Genomic DNA, 20,121 nt, shown 5'->3' with positions numbered 1-20,121 from the left:
ACAGAACAACTTCACCACTGAGTGACTCTTGACGGTGAAACAGTCATATTCTTTGTGCTAGGAATGCACAACCAGCTGAGAAATCTTATGAAGGTTTATTGTCTTTGATTCACCAACTTGTAAAGAACTGCAAACATTAATTATTAAGAGCTTAAAGACATATTGGCCCTGTTTATATCCAAGTACAACAGGCTTATAGATGGCAATACAGGGCAGGAGAAGCTGTTGTTAAGGAAATATTTTATGTGCAAGTTAGCTACAAGGGCTACAAGGGCTGTTCCTATAGTTTGTTCATAAAAATCCCATTTGTTCACAAACATGCTATCACAGCACAGCTTTAGTAGTCGGATGATCTGGCACAAGTTCAGGTTGGTTCTAATTTGCCAGCTGAGGTCCTGTGTTAGCTGCTATTTAATATCCACTTCCGTGGCCCTAGTGGAGATGCTGGCAAACAGTACACTGACATCAAAGGATGACAGTCTCTTTGAAGGTAACAGTTTTAAGTTCTATATCTCTATCACAGAGCAGGAATTATACCACAGCCAAACAGCCAGTGCCATGGATGTCCCGGAGTGTGGCTGTAAAGCCCCTTCTAAAATTAATTACCCACACGGCCGGTTTGCTATGCCCTGTTATGAACTGGACGTTGTGCCCTTAAATGAGAGTTGCAGATTTTCCACTTAAAACTACATGCGACGCAGCAAATAAACAGACTTAACGTTACCTGATGTCTCCGTCATCATGTTGGACATCAACAGTAGCACAAGATTTCTCCCACTCCCACAAATATATGTATGACAGATGTTATGTCATATCTTCTTGTGACCTAATTATTGCACGTCCTGTTTCACTTACTCTTCTGCTTGATTACATTTTCTTGCATAAAAAACTTTGTAATTCTCTAAGTAGACTTTATCTCTTGAATGAAAATTCAAGGTTGCAGTAATTTCAATGGTGTGCTTTGACTGACCCTCTAACTACCTACTGTCTGTAATGTTACAGCTATGGGAGTGCAGTCTGCACTCAGTTCAAGTAAGAAGAAACTATGTGATTACTATGTACAATTCAAGTAGAGCGGGGCATAATACCATAAGCCACATAATTTTATTTCAGTGTACATTTATATATAACAGATCACAATATATTTGTATATAACAGATAACAATAGCATCAGGAACTCACTTGACTTTTCTATTCTCTATGTAGTTGAATATATGGAGATTTATTAAGTGACAAGTATGATGTTAGCCTTGGTTGGGACAACTGAGAGCAAAGGTAAGCATCTCCACTGGCAGCATAGATGGTACATGAGAACAGGTCTGATGGTCTGGTCTCTGATTCCATAGATAAGAGCACTCAGACATCTGGGAAGGATGATAATACAAAAATAAAAAACATTCTGGATACGCACAAATATGATTCTGTCGAGGATTTTGGAGATGAAGAACAGCAATGGGTTATATATAGTTGAAGAGAGACCAAGGCCCAGCTGCACCAGATGCAGCAGCAGTGTTTTACGAGCTTTACTGGCTGAACTTTGGTCTGTGGAAGCTGATCTGGCTGCTATCATCACACCAACATAGGAACAAGCGACTACCATACCGGCTGAAACAAACAGAAAACAAGTGTAGGCTTTTTCATAAAGATCTAATATTTGATCAAGCGTCATACTTTCTTTGCCACAAAAGTCTGCCATCTGCATGCTCACAAGGTCTTCAAACTGAAAATTTAACATCAATAAAACTTGAGTGAAGACATTTACTGAACTGAAGGTCCAGATCACACATATGGCCACCCCAGTGTTTCTGATAGTGATGATAGTAGTGTGCCTCAGTGGGTAGCACACAGCTACATATCTCTCCAGAGACATCAACACCAGTGTGAGAGGAGAAATTTTGTTTGTGAGCTCGGCGAGCATAACAAGAACACCACATACAGGATAGGTCAGCCTTAATCTACAAGCAGCCAGAATGTACATTAACTGACTCTGTGCCATCTGTACAGTGTCTCCAAAAAGGAGGTTATACAGAAGAATGTAACGGGAGGTCTCTCGAAACACAGGTTTACTCCTCATGGTGAATAGCATGGTCCCATTAATGAAGAGAAACACACAGCATGGCACTGACGTCAGAATGGAAAACATCACTAATCCCAGTAACTCCTGATACTGCAGTCCAACAGTGATGTTGGTCTGAGACTGATTTGCGTACAACATCTTAAAGAAACACTATAAACATCAAAAAGATTAACCTGTTGATATATATAAATGCTGTCCAGTTTGTATCTCTAACAGTGACAACATCCCATCTTTAAAGCAGTGAAGACCTCTTAGTTCACATCTAAAACCCACAATCATTGATATGCTTTTACCCTGTGCAGACAGTAAGCAGCTTGTTTCCATGTATGCAGAGCTGGTCTGCAGGGTTTGCCTGCTCTCACATGTTGTTTATGAACTATGTCTTTCCACCTTGTTCATGTGACATTACGTCAGCACCATTAACAGATGTGGTTTGGGATTCTACTTGGACATGTGTTACGACCTTTACTGTCTAGAGGGGGACACAAGGAGTAACATAATTAGGTGACCCAAAACCCTATGCAAAAACTGTGAGAGAGAGGCCACTAAAACAATTGCAAAGTGTAACAGGGAGCACCATTTATTAACAACAAGGATTATTGACAGACTAACTGATATATTAAACGAAAAGGAAGCAACTTCGATGTCAGGGTCTCCAAGGCCAAAACACCAAACAAAATCCCTCTCTAACTAGAAAAGAAAAGTCTCACTTGTTACAGAATGGAAAAAAGGACGATGCTACGCTGCCTGGCTAGCCACAAAACAGGAGAAAAAAGGGAGAGCAAAAAAAGGCAGAGAACCCCTACAAAGCTTCCTGAAAATCATCAGCAAGTTACACAGAGCTATATCCAAGGTGCTGACAGCAACACAGTATGAACAGCAAACTCGACAGCACCAGCCCAACCAGCAGCTCAGTGGCAAAATGGCCGAAGCACTGGTTCAGGGGGTTTGATATACAACTTCACTGACTATCGGACACAGTTCAGGTGCAGGCAATCCAAACATGCAGAGAGGAGCGTGGAAGACCTGAAACACACAGACATTATAACAACATGTTATAGGAAAGTTCTGGTATTTTTTTAAACCGATGTATTTTTCTCATAAATGTTGCTATTGTGACTCTATGGGTCATCGTAACTTTGTACTTGCCACTTTAGTTGTAGAGATTCAGGGAGACAAGGAAAAACAACTTTTAATCCAATAAACTTTAACTGAATGAAGAGATACTATAACTACATATAGTTTTATTTTCAACATAAACATTACAAGAAATGTCAACCCCTCATCCTAAAGGATACAAGTTTATTTATTTATTTTATTTGTGAGTGATCATGTACAGTATTAAACATAAATATTATTACTTTACATACTGTACCAGAGATACCTTACAGCAAAATTTCATTTGCAATTCCATAATTAAAACATATGCACAATAACAAAACAATACAAAGCAAAAAAACAAAAACAAAAACACAGGACAAATAATACAAAGTTACACACAGTAGCACATCACATGCATCCACAATGTCAACTGGAAATGACAAATTCTTACGGCCTTAGTTTCATAGGTGTCTATGTGTGTGCGTTTTTCCTCTCGTGTTTCTCCAGATTCCACCTCCCCCCTTCCTACTCTGCTGTGGGTGGTGGATCATACCTGTGAGCAATGATGATGATGAAGGCCTGGAGCTTAAAAAAGCCTGAGGAGAGATATAAACGGGGCCAGTGGGTCATTTGGCAGCATTTGCGCTGTGTGTGTGTGATTAATCATATGCAAGTGGTCGTGTACCAGGTTCAGTAGGTTTTACTTCTGTTTGGAAGGGAGGGTGGTGATCATTTTTGGTTTGGCCTATTGTTTGTGGTCTCTGTTGTAGCTGGACCGGCCTCCCCCTTTTTTTTGCTTTATTTCATGAAAACATCAGTTTCCCTTTCTTCCTTTCTCCTGGGCTGATTTTGTTTAATGTGTTGCTCTGTTTCATCCCCTGAATTTAAATTTGGGGACGTAACACATTTGGGGGCTCGTCCAGAATCGAAAGAAGACCAATGAATTTATTTATTGTTTTAAGTTTATTAATTAAGTTTATTTATTGTTTTATTGTTTTTTGTGTGTTGTCTCCGGTGGATGTCACAGTGGGTATTGGTGTCGGGGTGTCCATTGTCTAGCCTTCACTAAGCATTACAACGGCTCCCTCAGTTAGATAGGTGAGTGTCCAGCTGGGCTGTATCAGTCTTTCTATCGGGCATTCCTTTTTTATTTTGCCTTTCTTATTTTTGTAAAGTAAACCCTAGGCAGGGATAAAGTTCCCTGGTGGAGTTAGGTGTTTCAGGGCTCTGGCCACTGAAGTTTCAGCCTTTTAAGTCAACTCAGGCCCGGCATGCTCTAGAAGATAGGTAGGTAAAGTTTGAGTTAGGCAGGATCTGGGGGAATTTGTTTTTGTAAGGTCGGGCAGAGTATTTGACCATTGTGTGTGTGGCATCCAGTATCAGGATCATTGTATTCACCACTGGTAGATGTGGTGAATGTGGACCATAGTTATATGGGTGAGTTGTAGTGGTGGGGATCTCGTGTTAGCCTAGCATAGCCTAGCCTAGTTTAGCCTGGTGAAAGCTATGGTGTTGTCCTGTGTGTGTCCATGTGTTTGCTTGAGAATGAGAATGGCAACATTTAACTTGGATGAGTTTTTGGCTAATCCTACTTTCAGTCAATTTGATTATTGCAGGAAAAAGGATGTGTGTGTTAGCGCTGAGTTTGACAATATTCCTGTCCTTTCTGTTCTGCTGTCTGCTTCCATCCAGTTCCCTGAAGTAATCTCTTTGTGGAAGATCACTGAATCAGCCATAACTAGAGCTCTAACAAAGTTCTTTACCACCTTTGGGCTACAAAAAGTTGTGCAGACCCTCACCAGAAAAGGAACTAATTTTCTCTCTACAACTTTCAAACAGACTTTACAGTCTTTAGGTGTCTCTCACTCAGTGTCCAGTGTGTACCACCTAGAGTCACAAGGCACATTTGAACATTGGCATTAAACCCTGAAGTCAGTGTTGAGAAAGTACTGTCATGATACAAGAAGAAGCTGGGATGAAGGGTACCCATTTGTTCTCTTTGCCATCCATGATGCTAAACAGGAGTCTCTTGGGCCCTAAGAAAGTGTTCAAAGAGCAGTTCATTTCTGGTTCTTCTTCAAAGACTAATGTGTTGGATTTTGTCTCCTAGTGTAGGGAACAGCTGCATTGTGCCTCCGAATCGACAAGAGAAGCTCTCTCTTCCTCCCAGAGTAGTATGAAGAAGTGGTTTGACAGGAAAGTGGTTGAGCAACAATTTCAGTCTGGGAATCAGGTTTTGGTCTTACTACCAGTGCCTGGCTCTGCCCTCACTGCCAGCTTTTCAGGTCCCCATGTGGTAGAAAGCAAAGTCTCCAATACCAATTATGTCATCCACGCACCTGGGCGGAGAAGGAAAACACACTTATGCCATTTTAACATGTTAAAGTCCTATTATTCCCAAGAAGCTGTTCAGGGGAAGCAGGAAAATCTGCAGAGACTGCTGCTCCCAGTGAAAGATCTGCTCTTTTGGTTTGTGCTGGATCTTTGCCTGATGATGGTTTGGTAGAGCTTACTGATGGTCAGCAGTGTGGTAGGTTGTTTGAGGTTCTCTCAAATATTGAGTCACAACTCTCTTACCTGCCTGAACGTCAGCACGATGAAGTAGTCCATTTACTCCATTCCTACCCCACTCTGTTAAGTGATGTGCCATCTTGTATCAATGTGTTACAGCATGACATTGATGTCAGTTCTGCTGCTCATATTCAACAACATGCTTGGAAACATTTTAGGAAAGAGAGATAATGAAGAAAGAGGCTGAATGCTTGCTGGAAAACTGTTAAGCCAAGCCTAGTTATAATCCCTGGAGTTCCCTGTGTTTACTAACTCCGAAATCTGATGGCGCCCCTTGTTTCTGTAAGACTTCTGTAAAGTTAACGCAGTAACTGTACCAGATTCCTTCCCCTCACCTTGCACAGGCGACTACATCAACAGCATTGGTTCAGCTGTGTTCATCGCCATGCTAGATCTACACAAAGGATACTGGCAGTTTCCTTTGAGCCCCAGAGCTTCTGACATCTCTGCATTTGTAACACCTGCATCTTGATGATGTGGTGATGTACACTAACACCGGGGGAGACCATCTTTCCCATCTGGCAGAGGTGTTCAAATGACTTGCTGAGGCGTTGTTGACCCCCAGTCTCGCTAAATATGAGTTTGGTAAGGCTGCCATTACATACCTAGGGAAACAGGTTGGTCATGGACAAGTCCATCTGGCAGATGTCAAGGTCTCAGCTATGTTGGTCTATCTAGCTCCTACTACCAAACATGAACTTTGACTTTCTTGGGCATGGCTGGTTACTATTGGTGTTTTTGCAGAAGTTTCTCTGTGGTGGCTGCTCCGCTTACTAAGCTGTGTAGTCCTTCCTTTTGTGTGGGATGATGAATATGACCATGCCTTTAATCCTGCTAAGTCCCTCCTCTGCAGTGGTCCTGTCTTGGCTGCTGCTAACTTCTCTCTTCCCTTTAAGCTAAAAGTGGATGCCAGTGCTTCTGGAGCCGGTGCTGTGCTGCTGCAGGACAGAGAGGGTGAGGAGAGCCGCCCAGTGTGTTACTTCTCTATCAAGTTCAAACGCCATAAACTGAACTATTCCACTATTGAGAAGGAGACATTAGCCGTGGTCCTTGCCCTCCAGCACTTGGTTGGTTCCATCCCCAGTGATCATGGACACTGACCACAACCCTCTTGTCTTTCTGTCTCGAATGTACAACCACAACCAGTGGTTGATGCTTGGTGCAGGGTCTCAACATTGAGATCAAGCACAAAAGAGGGATGGACAATGTAGTGGTTGACACACTGTCCTGTGTGTGTGTGTGTGTGTGTGTGGTTAATCAAATGCGAATGGTTGTGTACCCAGTTTGGAAGATTTTACTCCAATTTGGAAGGGAAGGTGGTGATCATTTTTGGTTTGGCCTAACTTAATTTAACTATTGTTGCTTTTTGGTCCTGGTATCATCTGATAATTCGTAATTCATTTGTAATTCAAAAATCGTTTCAAAACAAAAAAACATTTTTGGTGTCAGAATCAAATAATGAAAAACCAATCAAACCCGGCCCGTTTTTGGTTTTTGCCGATTCGTTTTACCTTTTTGGCTCGAATATTGAGCAGGTCTGCAGACATTCAGCCAATTCGTTTTTCCGTTTGAAACCAAAAACGGAAGTCACATGGTTTTTTCCTTTTTTCATTTTAAACCAAAAATGTTTTGTTTCCCAACAAAAATCCAGAAAACCAAATTCAAAAGACCATACAATTTTGGTTCAGAAATCAAGTATTTTTGTCAGTTTTGTACAATAACAGAAGCGGCTACATTAGCCTACCCATGATCCTCAGCGACCATTGCTATGGTGAAGACGCCATTAAAACCAGGCATGCCCAAGAGTGCTGGAATGCGACACAGCCGCTTACTGTGGACATTAAACTCTACCTCTTCCGGTCCCTGTAGGCTGTATTGCTTTTTAAATAATGTCAAGCAGTGTGAGAAACTCTCCAGGAGAAATAGAATTAAACTTTATTTTCTGAGATAAAATCTGATGGAGCTCAGGATTTATCAGGAGGACAGCTGCTCTAGTGGTTTAATTTTCTGATACTGTGCAAGGAAATCATTTTTACATATTTTGTAACAGCAGATATTAGTGTTGTTAACTAGTTTGTGCACAGGTTTGCTAACAATTTGGATTCAATTCATGCAAATGACTAAATATCAACAGACAAATACAAACACACTTGTATTTTAACTTCATGGGCTGCACTTAATTTGAATGCCCTCTACAGTTGTTACTAGCCATGTAAACTCATGTCATGGCTGAGGAGTAAAGAACTTTTCAATTGTGTGTATAAGCTATGACTGAAAAACTATCCTGTTGTCAATATTAGAAAATAAGTTGTTAGAAGTCAGATGTTATGTCATATCTTCTTGTGACTTAATTATTGCATGTCCTCTGTTTCACTCACTCTTCTGCTTGTTAACTAGTTTGTGCACAGCTTTGCTAACAATTTGGATTCAATTCATGCAAATGACTAAATATCAACAGACAAATACAAACACACTCATATTTGAACTTCATGGGCTGCAGTGCCATGCAATGACAATTTGCAGTAACAAGCATGTTGAAATAAGAGTTCACTTAATTTGAATGCCCTCTACAGCTCTTACTAGCCATGTAAACTCATGTCATGGCTGAGGAGTAAAGAACTTTTCAATTGTGTGTATAAGCTATGACTGAAAAGTATAACTATCCTGTTGTCAATATTAGAAAATAAGTTGTTAGAAGTCAGATGTTATGTCCTATCTTCTTGTGACTTAATTATTGCACGCCCTCTGTTTCACTTACTCTTCTGCTTGATTACATTTTCTTACATAAAAAACTTTGTAATTCTCTAAGTAGACTTTATCTCTTGAATGAAAATTCAAGGTTGCAGTAATTTCAATGGTGTGCTTTGACTGACCCTCTAACTACCTACTGTCTGTAATGTTACAGCTATGGGAGTGCAGTCTGCACTCAGTTCAAGTAAGAAGAAAGTATGTGATTACTATGTACAATTCAAGTAGAGCGGGGCATAATACCGTAAGCCACATAATTTTATTTCAGTGTACATTTATATATAACAGATCACAATAGCATCAGGAACTCACTTGACTTTTCTATTCTCTATGTAGTTGAATATATGGAGATTTATTAAGTGACAAGTATGATTTTAGCCTTGGTTGGGACAACTGAGAGCAAAGGTAAGCATCTCCACTGGCAGCATAGATGGTACATGAGAACAGGTCTGATGGTCTGGTCTCTGATTCCATAGATAAGAGCACTCAGACATCTGGGAAGGATGATAATACAAAAATAAATAACAATCTGGATGCGCACAAATATGATTCTGTCGAGGATTTTGGAGATGAAGAACAGTAATGGGTTGTATATAGTTGAAGAGAGACCGAGGCCCAGCTGCACCAGATGCAGCAGCAGTGTTTTACGAGCTTTACTGGCTGAACTTTGGTCTGTGGAAGCTGATCTGGCTGCTATCATCACACCAACATAGGAACAAGTGACTACCATACCGGCTAAAACAAACAGAAAACAAGTGTAGGCTTTTTCATAAAGATCTGATATTTGATCAAGCGTCATACTTTCTTTGCCACAAAAGTCTGCCATCTGCATGCTCACAAGGTCTTCAAACCGAAAATTTAACATCAATAAAACTTGAGTGAGGACATTTACTGAACTGAAGGTCCAGATCACACATATGGCCACCCCAGTGTTTCTGATAGTGATGATAGCAGTGTGCCTCAGTGGGTAGCACACAGCTACATATCTCTCCAGAGACATCAACACCAGTGTGAGAGGAGAGATTTTGTTTGTGAGCTCGGCGAGCATAACAAGAACACCACATACAGGATAGGTCAGCCTTAATCTACAAGCAGCCAGAATGTACATTAACTGACTCTGTGCCATCTGTACTGTGTCTCCAAAAAGGAGGTTATACAGAAGAATGTAACGGGAGGTCTCTCGAAACACAGGTTTACTCCTCATGGTGAATAGCATGGTCCCATTAATGAAGAGAAACACACAGCATGGCACTGACGTCAGAATGGAAAACATCACTAATCCCAGTAACTCCTGATACTGCAGTCCAACAGTGATGTTGGTCTGCGACTGATTTGCATACAACATCTTAAAGAAACACTATAAACATCAAAAAGATTAACCTGTTGATATATATAAATGCTGTCTAGTTTGTATCTCTAACAGTGACAACATCCCATCTTTAAAGCAGTGAAGACCTCTTAGTTCACATCTAAAACCCACAATCATTGATATGCTTTTACCCTGTGCAGACAGTAAGCAGCTTGTTTCCATGTATGCAGAGCTGGTCTGCAGGGTTTGCCTGCTCTCACATGTTGTTTATGAACTATGTCTTTCCACCTTGCTCATGTGACATTACGTCAGCACCGTTAACAGATGTGGTTTGGGATTCTACTTGGACATGTGTTACGACCTTTACTGTCTAGAGGGGGACACAAGGAGTAACATAATTAGGTGACCCAAAACCCTATGCAAAAACTGTGAGAGAGAGGCCACTAAAACAATTGCAAAGTGTAATAGGGAGCACCATTTATTAACAAAAAGGATTATTGACAGATAAACTGACTGATATAGTAAAAGAAAAGGAAGCAACTTAGGTGTCAGGGTCTCCAAGGCCAAAACACCAAACAAAATCCCTCTCTAACTAGAAAAGAAAAGTCTCACTTGTTACAGAATGGAAAAAAGGACGATGCTACGCTGCCTGGCTAGCCACAAAACAGGAGAAAAAAGGGAGAGCAAAAAAAGGCAGAGAACCCCTACAAAGCTTCCTGAAAATCATCAGCAAGTTACACAGAGCTATATCCAAGGTGCTGACAGCAACACAGTATGAACAGCAAACTCGACAGCACCAGCCCAACCAGCAGCTCAGTGGCAAAATGGCCGAAGCACTGGTTCAGGGGGTTTGATATACAACTTCACTGACTATCGGACACAGTTCAGGTGCGGGCAATCCAAACATGCAGAGAGGAGCGTGGCAGACCTGAAACACACAGACATTATAACAACATGTTATAGGAAAGTTCTGGTATTTTTTTAAACCGGTGTATTTTTCTCATAAATGTTGCTATTGTGACTCTATGGGTCATCGTAACTTTGTACTTGCCACTTTAGTTGTAGAGATTCAGGGAGACAAGGAAAAACAACTTTTAATCCATTCAAGTTTAACTGAATGAAGAGATACTATAACTACATATAGTTTTATTTTCAACATAAGCACTGCAAGAAATGTCAACCCCTCACCCTAAAGGATACAAGTTTATTTATTTATTTTATTTGTGAGTGACCATGTACAGTATCAAACATAAATGTTATTGCTTTACATACTGTACCAGAGATACCTTACAGCAAAATTTCATTTGCAATCCCATAATTAAAACATATGCACAATAACAAAACAATACAAAGCAAAAAAAAAACAACAAAAACACAGGACAAATAATACAAAGTTACACACAGTAGCACATCACATGCATCCACAATGTCAACTGGCAATGACAAAGTGGAAATTATGGCCTTAGTTTCGTAGGTGTCTATGTGTGTGTTTTTCCTATTGTGTTTCTCCAGGTTCCACCTCCCCCCTTCCTACTCTGCTGTGGGTGGTGGATCATACCTGTGAGCAATGATGATGATGAAGGCCTGGAGCTTAAAAAAGCCTGAGGAGAGTTATAAACGGGGCCAGTGGGTCATTTGGCAGCATTTGCGCTGTGTGTGTGTGATTAATCATATGCAAGTGGTCATGTACCAGGTTCAGTAGGTTTTACTCCTGTTTGGGAGGGAGGGTGGTGATCATTTTTGGTTTGGCCTACTGTTTGTGGTCTCTGTTGTAGCTGGACCGGCCTCCCCCTTTTTTTTTGCTTTATTTCATGAAAACATCAGTTTCCCTTTCTTCCTTTCACCTGGGCTGATTTTGTTTAATGTGTTGCTCTGTTTCATCCCCTGAATTTAAATTTGGGGACGTAACACATTTGGGGGCTCGTCCAGAATCGAAAGAAGATCAGTAAATTTATTTATTGTTTTAAGTTTATCAATTAAGTTTATTTATTGTTTTATTGTTTTTTGTGTGTTGTCTCCGGTGGATGTCACAGTGGGTATTGGTGTCGGGTGTCCATTGTCTAGCCTTCACTAAGCATTACAACGGCTCCCTCAGTTAGATAGGTGAGTGTCCAGCTGGGCTGTATCAGTCTTTCTATCGGGCATTCCTTTTTTATTTTGCCTTTCTTATTTTTGTAAAGTAAACCCTAGGCAGGGATAAAGTTCCCTGGTGGAGTTAGGTGTTTCAGGGCTCTGGCCACTGAAGTGTCAGCCTTTTAAGTCACCTCAGGCCCGGCATGCTCTAGAAGATAGGTAGGTAAAGTTTGGGTTAGGCAGGATCTGGGGGAATTTGTTTTTGTAAGGTCAGGCAGAGTATTTGACCATTGTGTGTGTGGCATCCAGTATCAGGATCATTGTATTCACCACTGGTAGATGTGGTGAATGTGGACCGTAGTTATATGGGTGAGTTGTAGTGGTGGGGATCTCATGTTAGCCTAGCATAGCCTAGCCTAGTTTAGCCTGGTGAAAGCTATGCTGTTGTCCTGTGTGTGTCCATGTGTTTGCTTGAGAATGAGAATGGCAACATTTAACTTGGATGAGTTTTTGGCTAATCCTACTTTCAGTCAATTTGATTATTGCAGGAAAAAAGATGTGTGTGTTAGCGCTGAGTTTGACAGTATTCCTGTCCTGTCTGTTCTGCTGTCTGTAATTGTGCTTCCATCCAGTTCCCTGAAGTAATCTCTTTGTGGAAGATCACTGAATCAGCCATAACTAGAGCTCTAACAAAGTTCTTTATTACCTTTGGGCTACAAAAAGTTGTGCAGACTCTCACCAGAAAAGGAACTAATTTTCTCTCTACAACTTTCAAACAGACTTTACAGTCTTTAGGTGTCTCTCACTCAGTGTCCAGTGTGTACCACCTAGAGTCACAAGGCACATTTGAACATTGGCATTAAACCCTGAAGTCAGTGTTGAGAAAGTACTGTCATGATACAAGATGAAGCTGGGATGAAGGGTACCCATTTGTTCTCTTTGCCATCCATGATGCTGAACAGGAGTCTCTTGGGCCCTAAGAAAGTGTTCAAAGAGCAGTTAATTTCTGGTTCTTCTTCAAAGACTAATGTGTTGGATTTTGTCTCCTAGTTTAGGGAACAGCTGCATTGTGCCTCCTAATCGGCAAGAGAAGCTCTCTCTTCCTCCCAGAGTAGTATGAAGAAGTGGTTTGACAGGAAAGTGGTTGAGCAACAGTTCAGACATTGACAGCATTGGTTCAGCTGTGTTCATTGCCAAGCTAGATCTGCTCAAGGGATACTGGCAGTTTCCTTTGAGCCCCCAGAGCTTCTGACATCTCTGCATTTGTAACACCTGTCTACTTTTTGCAGTATACAGTGATGGCATTTGGTATGAGCAATGCACCCACTTTTCAGTGCCAGATGCACTTGGTGTTAGGAGATCCCACATTGTAATATGTATCTTGATGATGTGGTGGTGTACACTACATATGTACACTTTGATGAAAATTACGAAAAAAACATGACGTGACTTCCGTTTTTGGTTTCAAATGCAAAAACGAATTGGCTGAATGTCTGCAGATCTGTTCGATATTCAATCCAAAAAGGAATAATGATAAAATGAATTGGCAAAAACCAATTTGTTGATTGGTTTTTCAGTATTTGATTCTGCAACCAAAAATTTTTTTTTTTTTTTTGTTTTGAAACAAATAACAGATTTACCGTTTTTTGGTTTTTGAATTACAAATGAATTACGAATTATCCGCTGATACCTGGACCGTTTTCTCTGTTATAGGGGGACCAGCCTCCCCCTTTTTTCAGAAAAGGCCAGCTTTAAGTTACCACTATTGTTATATTGTAAATTCTTTATTTCATGAAAGCATCAGCTTCCTTTTCTTCCTTTCTCCCAGGCTCATTTTGTTTTATGTATTGCTCTCTTTCGTCCCCTGGATTAAATTTGGGGATGTGACACAAATGTATGCTTGACAAACGAAAAGCAAGATAATTTGCGTACATGAGACCACCAATAACATGTAGAGTCAATGGTTATACAGTTGAGTTGCATGCATTGCTTTCTTACTGTGTGAATTCAGCTGTACAGAAGTTCTGTGATAATATATTCTAAATTCAATGTTCACTTCCCAGCTGCTTCAGCAAATGGAACCAGTTCAGGTGTCACCATGTGACCCATGTGATGTGAACACTTAATTGTGCATGAATGGTAGATCACTACCCCTATCTTCACTAAAGAATGGTCCTCTGTATTGGATGTGGACAGCCACCACAGCCTGCGACAAGAGCAGACAATGAGGACCCAGACGCTGTAAGAAGACAGGAAACAGTTTTCACTTTAGTGAACTAAATGCCCAAACCACAATAATAGCCATGCCTGTGTTTCTGATGGTGATGATGGTAGCGTGCCTTAGTGGGTAGCGCACAGCGACATATCTCTCCAGAGCCATCACCACCAGTGTGAGAGGAGCTATTTCAATTGCAAGATTGATGAGCATGACAAGAAAACCACATACAGGATAGGTCAGCCTTAATCTCCAAGCATGCCTTAAGGACATAAAGACCTGGATGACCTGCAATTTTCTACTATTAAACTCAGATAAAACTGAAGTTATTGTTGCCTGGCCCTAAACACCTTAGAAACACATTATCTAATGATATAGCTACTCGGGATGGCATTACCCTGGCCTCCAGCTCCACCATAAGGAATCTGGGAGTTATTTTTGATCAGAATATGTCCTTTAACTCCGACATAAATCAAATTTCAAAGACTACCTTTTTTCACTTCAGTAATATCGCAAAAATCAGGCACATCCTGTCTCAACAAGATGCAGAAAAACTAGTCCTTGCATTTGTTACTTCTAGGCTAGATTATTGCAATTCCTTATTATCAGGCTGCCCTAACAAGTCTCTAAAAACTCTCCAGCTGGTCCAGAATGCAGCTGCATGTGTACTGACTAAAACTAGAAAAAAAGATCACATTTCTCCCATTTTAGCTTTGCTACATTGGCTTCCTGTAAAATCTAGAATAAAATGTAAAATCCTTCTCCTAACTTACAAAGCCCTTAATGGTCAGACACCATCATATCTTAAAGAGCTCATAATACCGTATTATCCCACTAGAACACTGCGCTCCCAGAATGCAGCTTACTGGTGGTTCCTACAGTCTTTAAAAGTAGAATGGGAAGCAGAGCCTTCAGCTATCAGGCTCCTCTCTTGTGGAACCATCTTCCAGATTCGGTCGAGGGTGCAGACACCCTTTCTATGTTTAAGAGTAGGCTTAAAACTTTCCTTTTGATAAAGCTTATAGTTAGGGCCGACCAGGCTCGCCTTGGATCAGCCCTTAGTTATGCTGCTATAGGCCTAGACTGCTGGGGGACTTCCCATGATGTACTGAGCTCCTCTCTCCTCCTCCTCCTCTCCATCTGTATGCATTCATGTAACATCAATGCATGTCACTAACTTTGCTTCTTCCCCGGAGTTTTTTGTGCTTTCTCATCTCACAGGAAACCCTGGGTTCTGGGCCGAGCCTTCGCGGTCCTTCACAGTCCTGTTGGCATCCTTCCCTGGCTGCTGCTCTGTCATTGTCATTATTGTTATGATTGTTGTTATGATTGTTGTTATTCTGTGTCCCCCCTCCCCCTTTCCCTCTTTCTTTTTCTCTCTCAACCCAACCGGTCAAAGCAGATGGCCGCCCACCAAGAGCTGGGTTCTGCTGGAGGTTTCTACCCGTTAAAGGGGAGTTTGTCCTTACCGCTGTCACCAAGTGCTGCTCATGGGGGAATTGTTGGGTCTCTGTAAATTAAAGAGTACGGTCTTGACCTGCTCTATGTGAAAAGTGCCTTGAGATGACTTTTGTTGTGATTTGGCGCTATATAAATAAAAATTGATTGATTGATTGATTGATTGATTGAAATAAGGACCTCGTCCAAGAGACCCCAGTAGAGAACAACTTCACTACTGAGTGACTCTTGACGGTGAAACAGTCATATTCTTTGTGCTAGGAATGCACAACCAGCTGAGAAAACTTATGAAGGCTTATAGTCTTTGATTCACCAACTTGTAAAGAACTGCAAATATGACCCATAAGTATTAAGAGCTTAAGAACATATTGGCCTTGTCTATATCCATAGCCTTGGAAAGTAGGGGTGCTGGGGATGCTGCACCACTGCTTCCAGGTAGCTGGCAACCTATAGGCCCATTTGTGCTGTTGCAATAATATTTTTTTTTCTATCATGTGCAAACCGGACCGACAAAAATCGACCCTGTGCGTAAAGATAGAAGAGTGGGGAAAAAAAACAGGCATGTCCAACAGTGCTGGAACGCGACACAGCCGCTTACTTTGGACATTAAAAACTACCTCTTCCAGTCCTTGTAGGCTGTATTGCTTTTTAAATAATGTCAAGCAGTGTGAGGAACTCTCTAGGAGAAATAGAATTAAACTTTATTTTCTGAAATAAAATTTTTTAGACAGCTCTGATGGAGCTCAGGATTTATCAGGAGGACAGCTGCTCTAGTGGTTTAATTTTCTGATACTGTGCAAGGAAATCATTTTTACATATTTTGTAACGGCAGATATTAGTGTTGTTAACTAGTTTGTGCACAGCTTTGCTAACAATTTGGACTCAGTTCATGCAAACGACTAAATATCAACAGACAAAAACAAACACACTTGTATTTTAACTTTATGGGCTGCACTTAATTTGAATGCCCTCTACAGTTCTTACTAGCCATGTAAACTCATGTCATGGCTGAGGAGTAAAGAACTTTTCAATTGTGTGTATAAGCTATGACTGAAAAACTATCCTGTTGTCAATATTAGAAAATAAGTTGTTAGAAGTCAGATGTTATGTCATATCTTCTTGTGATTTAATTATTGCACGTCCTGTTTCACTTACTCTTCTGCTTGATTACATTTTCTTACATAAAAAACCTTCTAATTCTCTAAGTAGGCTTTATCTCTTGAATGAAAATTCAAGGTTGCAGTAATTTCAATGATGTGCTTTGACTGACCCTCTAACTACCTACTGTCTGTAATGTTACAGCTATGGGAGTGCAGTCTGCACTCAGTTCAAGTAAGAAGAAACTATGTGATTACTATACAATTCAAGTAGAGCGGGGCATAATACCATAAGCCACATAATTTTATTTCAGTGTACATTTATATGTAACAGATCACAATAGCATCAGGAACTCACTTGACTTTTCTATTCTCTATGTAGTTGAATATATGGAGATTTATTAAGTGACAAGTATGATTTTAGCCTTGGTTGGGACAACTGAGAGCAAAGGTAAGCATCTCCACTGGCAGCATAGATGGTACATGAGAACAGGTCTGATGGTCTGGTCTCTGATTCCATAGATAAGAGCACTCAGACATCTGGGAAGGATGATAATACAAAAATAAATAACAATCTGGATGCGCACAAATATGACCCTTTTTAGGTTTTTGGAGATAAAGAACAGTAATGGGTTGTGTATAGCTGAAGAGAGACTGAGGCCCAGCTGCACCAGATGCAGCAGCAGTGTTTTACGAGCTTTACTGGCTGAACTTTGGTCTGTGGAAGCTGATCTGGCTGCTATCATCACACCAACATAGGAACAAGCGACTACCATACCGGCTGAAACAAACAGAAAACAAGTGTAGGCTTTTTCATAAAGATCTGATATTTGATCAAGCATCATACTGTCTTTGCCACAAAAGTCTGCCATCTGCATGCTCACAAGGTCTTCAAACTGAAAATTTAACATCAATAAAACTTGAGTGAGGACATTTACTGAACTGAAGGTCCAGATCACACATATGGCCACCCCAGTGTTTCTGACAGTGATGATGGTAGTGTGCCTCAGTGGGTAGCACACAGCTACATATCTCTCCAGAGACATCAACACCAGTGTGAGAGGAGAGATTTTGTTTGTGAGCTCGGCGAGCATAACAAGAACACCACATACAGCATAGGTCAGCCTTAATCTACAAGCACCTAGAATGTACATTAACTGACTCTGTGCCATATGTACAGTGTCTCCCAAAAGGAGGTTATACAGAAGAATGTAACGGGAGGTCTCTCGAAACACAGGTTTACTCCTCATGGTGAATAGCATGGTCCCATTAATGAAGAGAAACACACAGCATGGCACTGACGTCAGAATGGAAAACATCACTAATCCCAGTAACTCCTGATACTGCAGTCCAACAGTGATGTTGGTCTGCGACTGATTTGCATACAACATCTTAAAGAAACACTATAAACATCAAAAAGATTAACCTGTTGATATATATAAATGCTGTCTAGTTTGTATCTCTAACAGTGACAACATCCCATCTTTAAAGCAGTGAAGACCTCTTAGTTCACATCTAAAACCCACAATCATTGATATGCTTTTACCCTGTGCAGACAGTAAGCAGCTTGTTTCCATGTATGCAGAGCTGGTCTGCAGGGTTTGCCTGCTCTCACATGTTGTTTATGAACTATGTCTTTCCACCTTGTTCATGTGACATTACGTCAGCACCATTAACAGATGTGGTTTGGGATTCTACTTGGACATGTGTTACGACCTTTACTGTCTAGAGGGGGACACAAGGAGTAACATAATTAGGTGACCCAAAACCCTATGCAAAAACTGTGAGAGAGAGGCCACTAAAACAATTGCAAAGTGTAACAGGGAGCACCATTTATTAACAACAAGGATTATTGACAGACTAACTGATATATGAAACGAAAAGGAAGCAACTTCGATGTCAGGGTCTCCAAGGCCAAAACACCAAACAAAATCCCTCTCTAACTAGAAAAGAAAAGTCTCACTTGTTACAGAATGGAAAAAAGGACAATGCTACGCTGCCTGGCTAGCCACAAAACAGGAGAAAAAAGGGAGAACAAACAAAAAAGCCAGAGAACCCCTACAAGGCTTCCTGAAAATCATCAGCAAGTTACACAGAGCTATATCCAAAGTGCTGACAGCAACACAGTATGAACAGCAAACTCGACAGCACCAGCCCAACCAGCAGCTCAGTGGCAAAATGGCCGAAGCATTGGTTCAGAGGTTTGATATACAGCTTCACTGACTATCGGACACAGTTCAGGTGCGGGCAATCCAAACATGCAGAGATGAGCATGGCAGACCTGAAACACACAGACATTATAACAACATGTTATAGGAAAGTCCTGGTATTTTTTTAAACCGGTGTATTTTTCTCATAAATGTTGCCATTGTGACTTTATGGGTCATCGTAACTTTGTACTTGCCACTTTAGTTGTAGAGATTCAGGGAGACAAGGAAAAACAACTTTTAATCCAATAAACTTTAACTGAATGAAGAGATACTATAACTACATATACTTTTATTTTCAACATAAACATTACAAGAAATGTCAACCCCTCATCCTAAAGGATACTAGTTTATTTATTTATTTTATTTGTGAGTGATCATGTACAGTATTAAACATATATATTATTACTTTACATACTGTACCAGAGATACCTTACAGCAAAATTTCATTTGCAATCCCATAATTAAAACATATGCACAATAACAAAACAATACAAAGCAAAAAAACAAAAACAAAAACACAGGACAAATAATACAAAGTTACACACAGTAGCACATCACATGCATCCACAATGTCAACTGGAAATGACAAATTCTTACGGCCTTAGTTTCGTAGGTGTCTATATGTGTGTGTTTTTCCTCTCGTGTTTCTCCAGATTCCACCTCCCCCCTTCCTACTCTGCTGTGGGTGGTGGATCATACCTGTGAGCAATGATGATGATGAAGGCCTGGAGCTTAAAAAAGCCTGAGGAGAGGTATAAACGGGGCCAGTGGGTCATTTGGCAGCATTTGCGCTGTGTGTGTGTGATTAATCATATGCAAGTGGTCATGTACCAGGTTCAGTAGGTTTTTACTCCTGTTTGGAAGGGAGGGTGGTGATCATTTTTGGTTTGGCCTACTGTTTGTGGTCTCTGTTGTAGCTGGACCAGCCTCCCCCTTTTTTTTGCTTTATTTCATGAAAACATCAGTTTCCCTTTCTTCCTTTCTCCTGGGCTGATTTTGTTTAATGTGTTGCTCTGTTTCATCCCCTGAATTTAAATTTGGGGACGTAACACATTTGGGGGCTCGTCCAGAATCGAAAGAAGACCAATAAATTTATTTATTGTTTTAAGTTTATTAATTAAGTTTATTTATTGTTTTATTGTTTTTTGTGTGGTGTGTTGTCTCTGGTGGATGTCGCAGTGGGTATTGGTGTCGGGTGTCCATTGTCTAGCCTTCACTAAGCATTACAACGGCTCCCTCAGTTAGATAGGTGAGTGTCCAGC

General features: G+C 40.7%; 3 protein-coding genes across 3 annotated transcripts; all 3 read right to left on the bottom strand.

The window, feature by feature from the left end:
- Nucleotides 1–1,225: 1,225 nt before the first annotated feature.
- Nucleotides 1,226–2,215, bottom strand: LOC137196247 (odorant receptor 131-2-like). The gene has a single exon (XM_067609119.1). It carries the CDS (start codon nt 2,213–2,215, stop codon nt 1,226–1,228), a length of 990 nt encoding a protein of 329 aa, XP_067465220.1.
- Nucleotides 2,216–8,852: 6,637 nt separating this feature from the next.
- On the bottom strand, nt 8,853–9,842 carry LOC137196246 (odorant receptor 131-2-like). Its single transcript, XM_067609117.1, has one exon. The coding sequence runs from the start codon at nt 9,840–9,842 to the stop codon at nt 8,853–8,855; it is 990 nt and encodes a 329-aa protein (XP_067465218.1).
- A 7,208-nt stretch (nt 9,843–17,050) lies between these two features.
- On the bottom strand, nt 17,051–18,040 carry LOC137196245 (odorant receptor 131-2-like). Its single transcript, XM_067609116.1, has one exon. The coding sequence runs from the start codon at nt 18,038–18,040 to the stop codon at nt 17,051–17,053; it is 990 nt and encodes a 329-aa protein (XP_067465217.1).
- Nucleotides 18,041–20,121: the final 2,081 nt, after the last annotated feature.

The sequence above is a fragment of the Thunnus thynnus genome, chromosome 13 (genome assembly GCF_963924715.1).
Source record: "Thunnus thynnus chromosome 13, fThuThy2.1, whole genome shotgun sequence".
NCBI classification, from domain to species: domain Eukaryota; kingdom Metazoa; phylum Chordata; class Actinopteri; order Scombriformes; family Scombridae; genus Thunnus; species Thunnus thynnus.
This window is presented reverse-complemented; position numbering and strand designations above follow the sequence as displayed.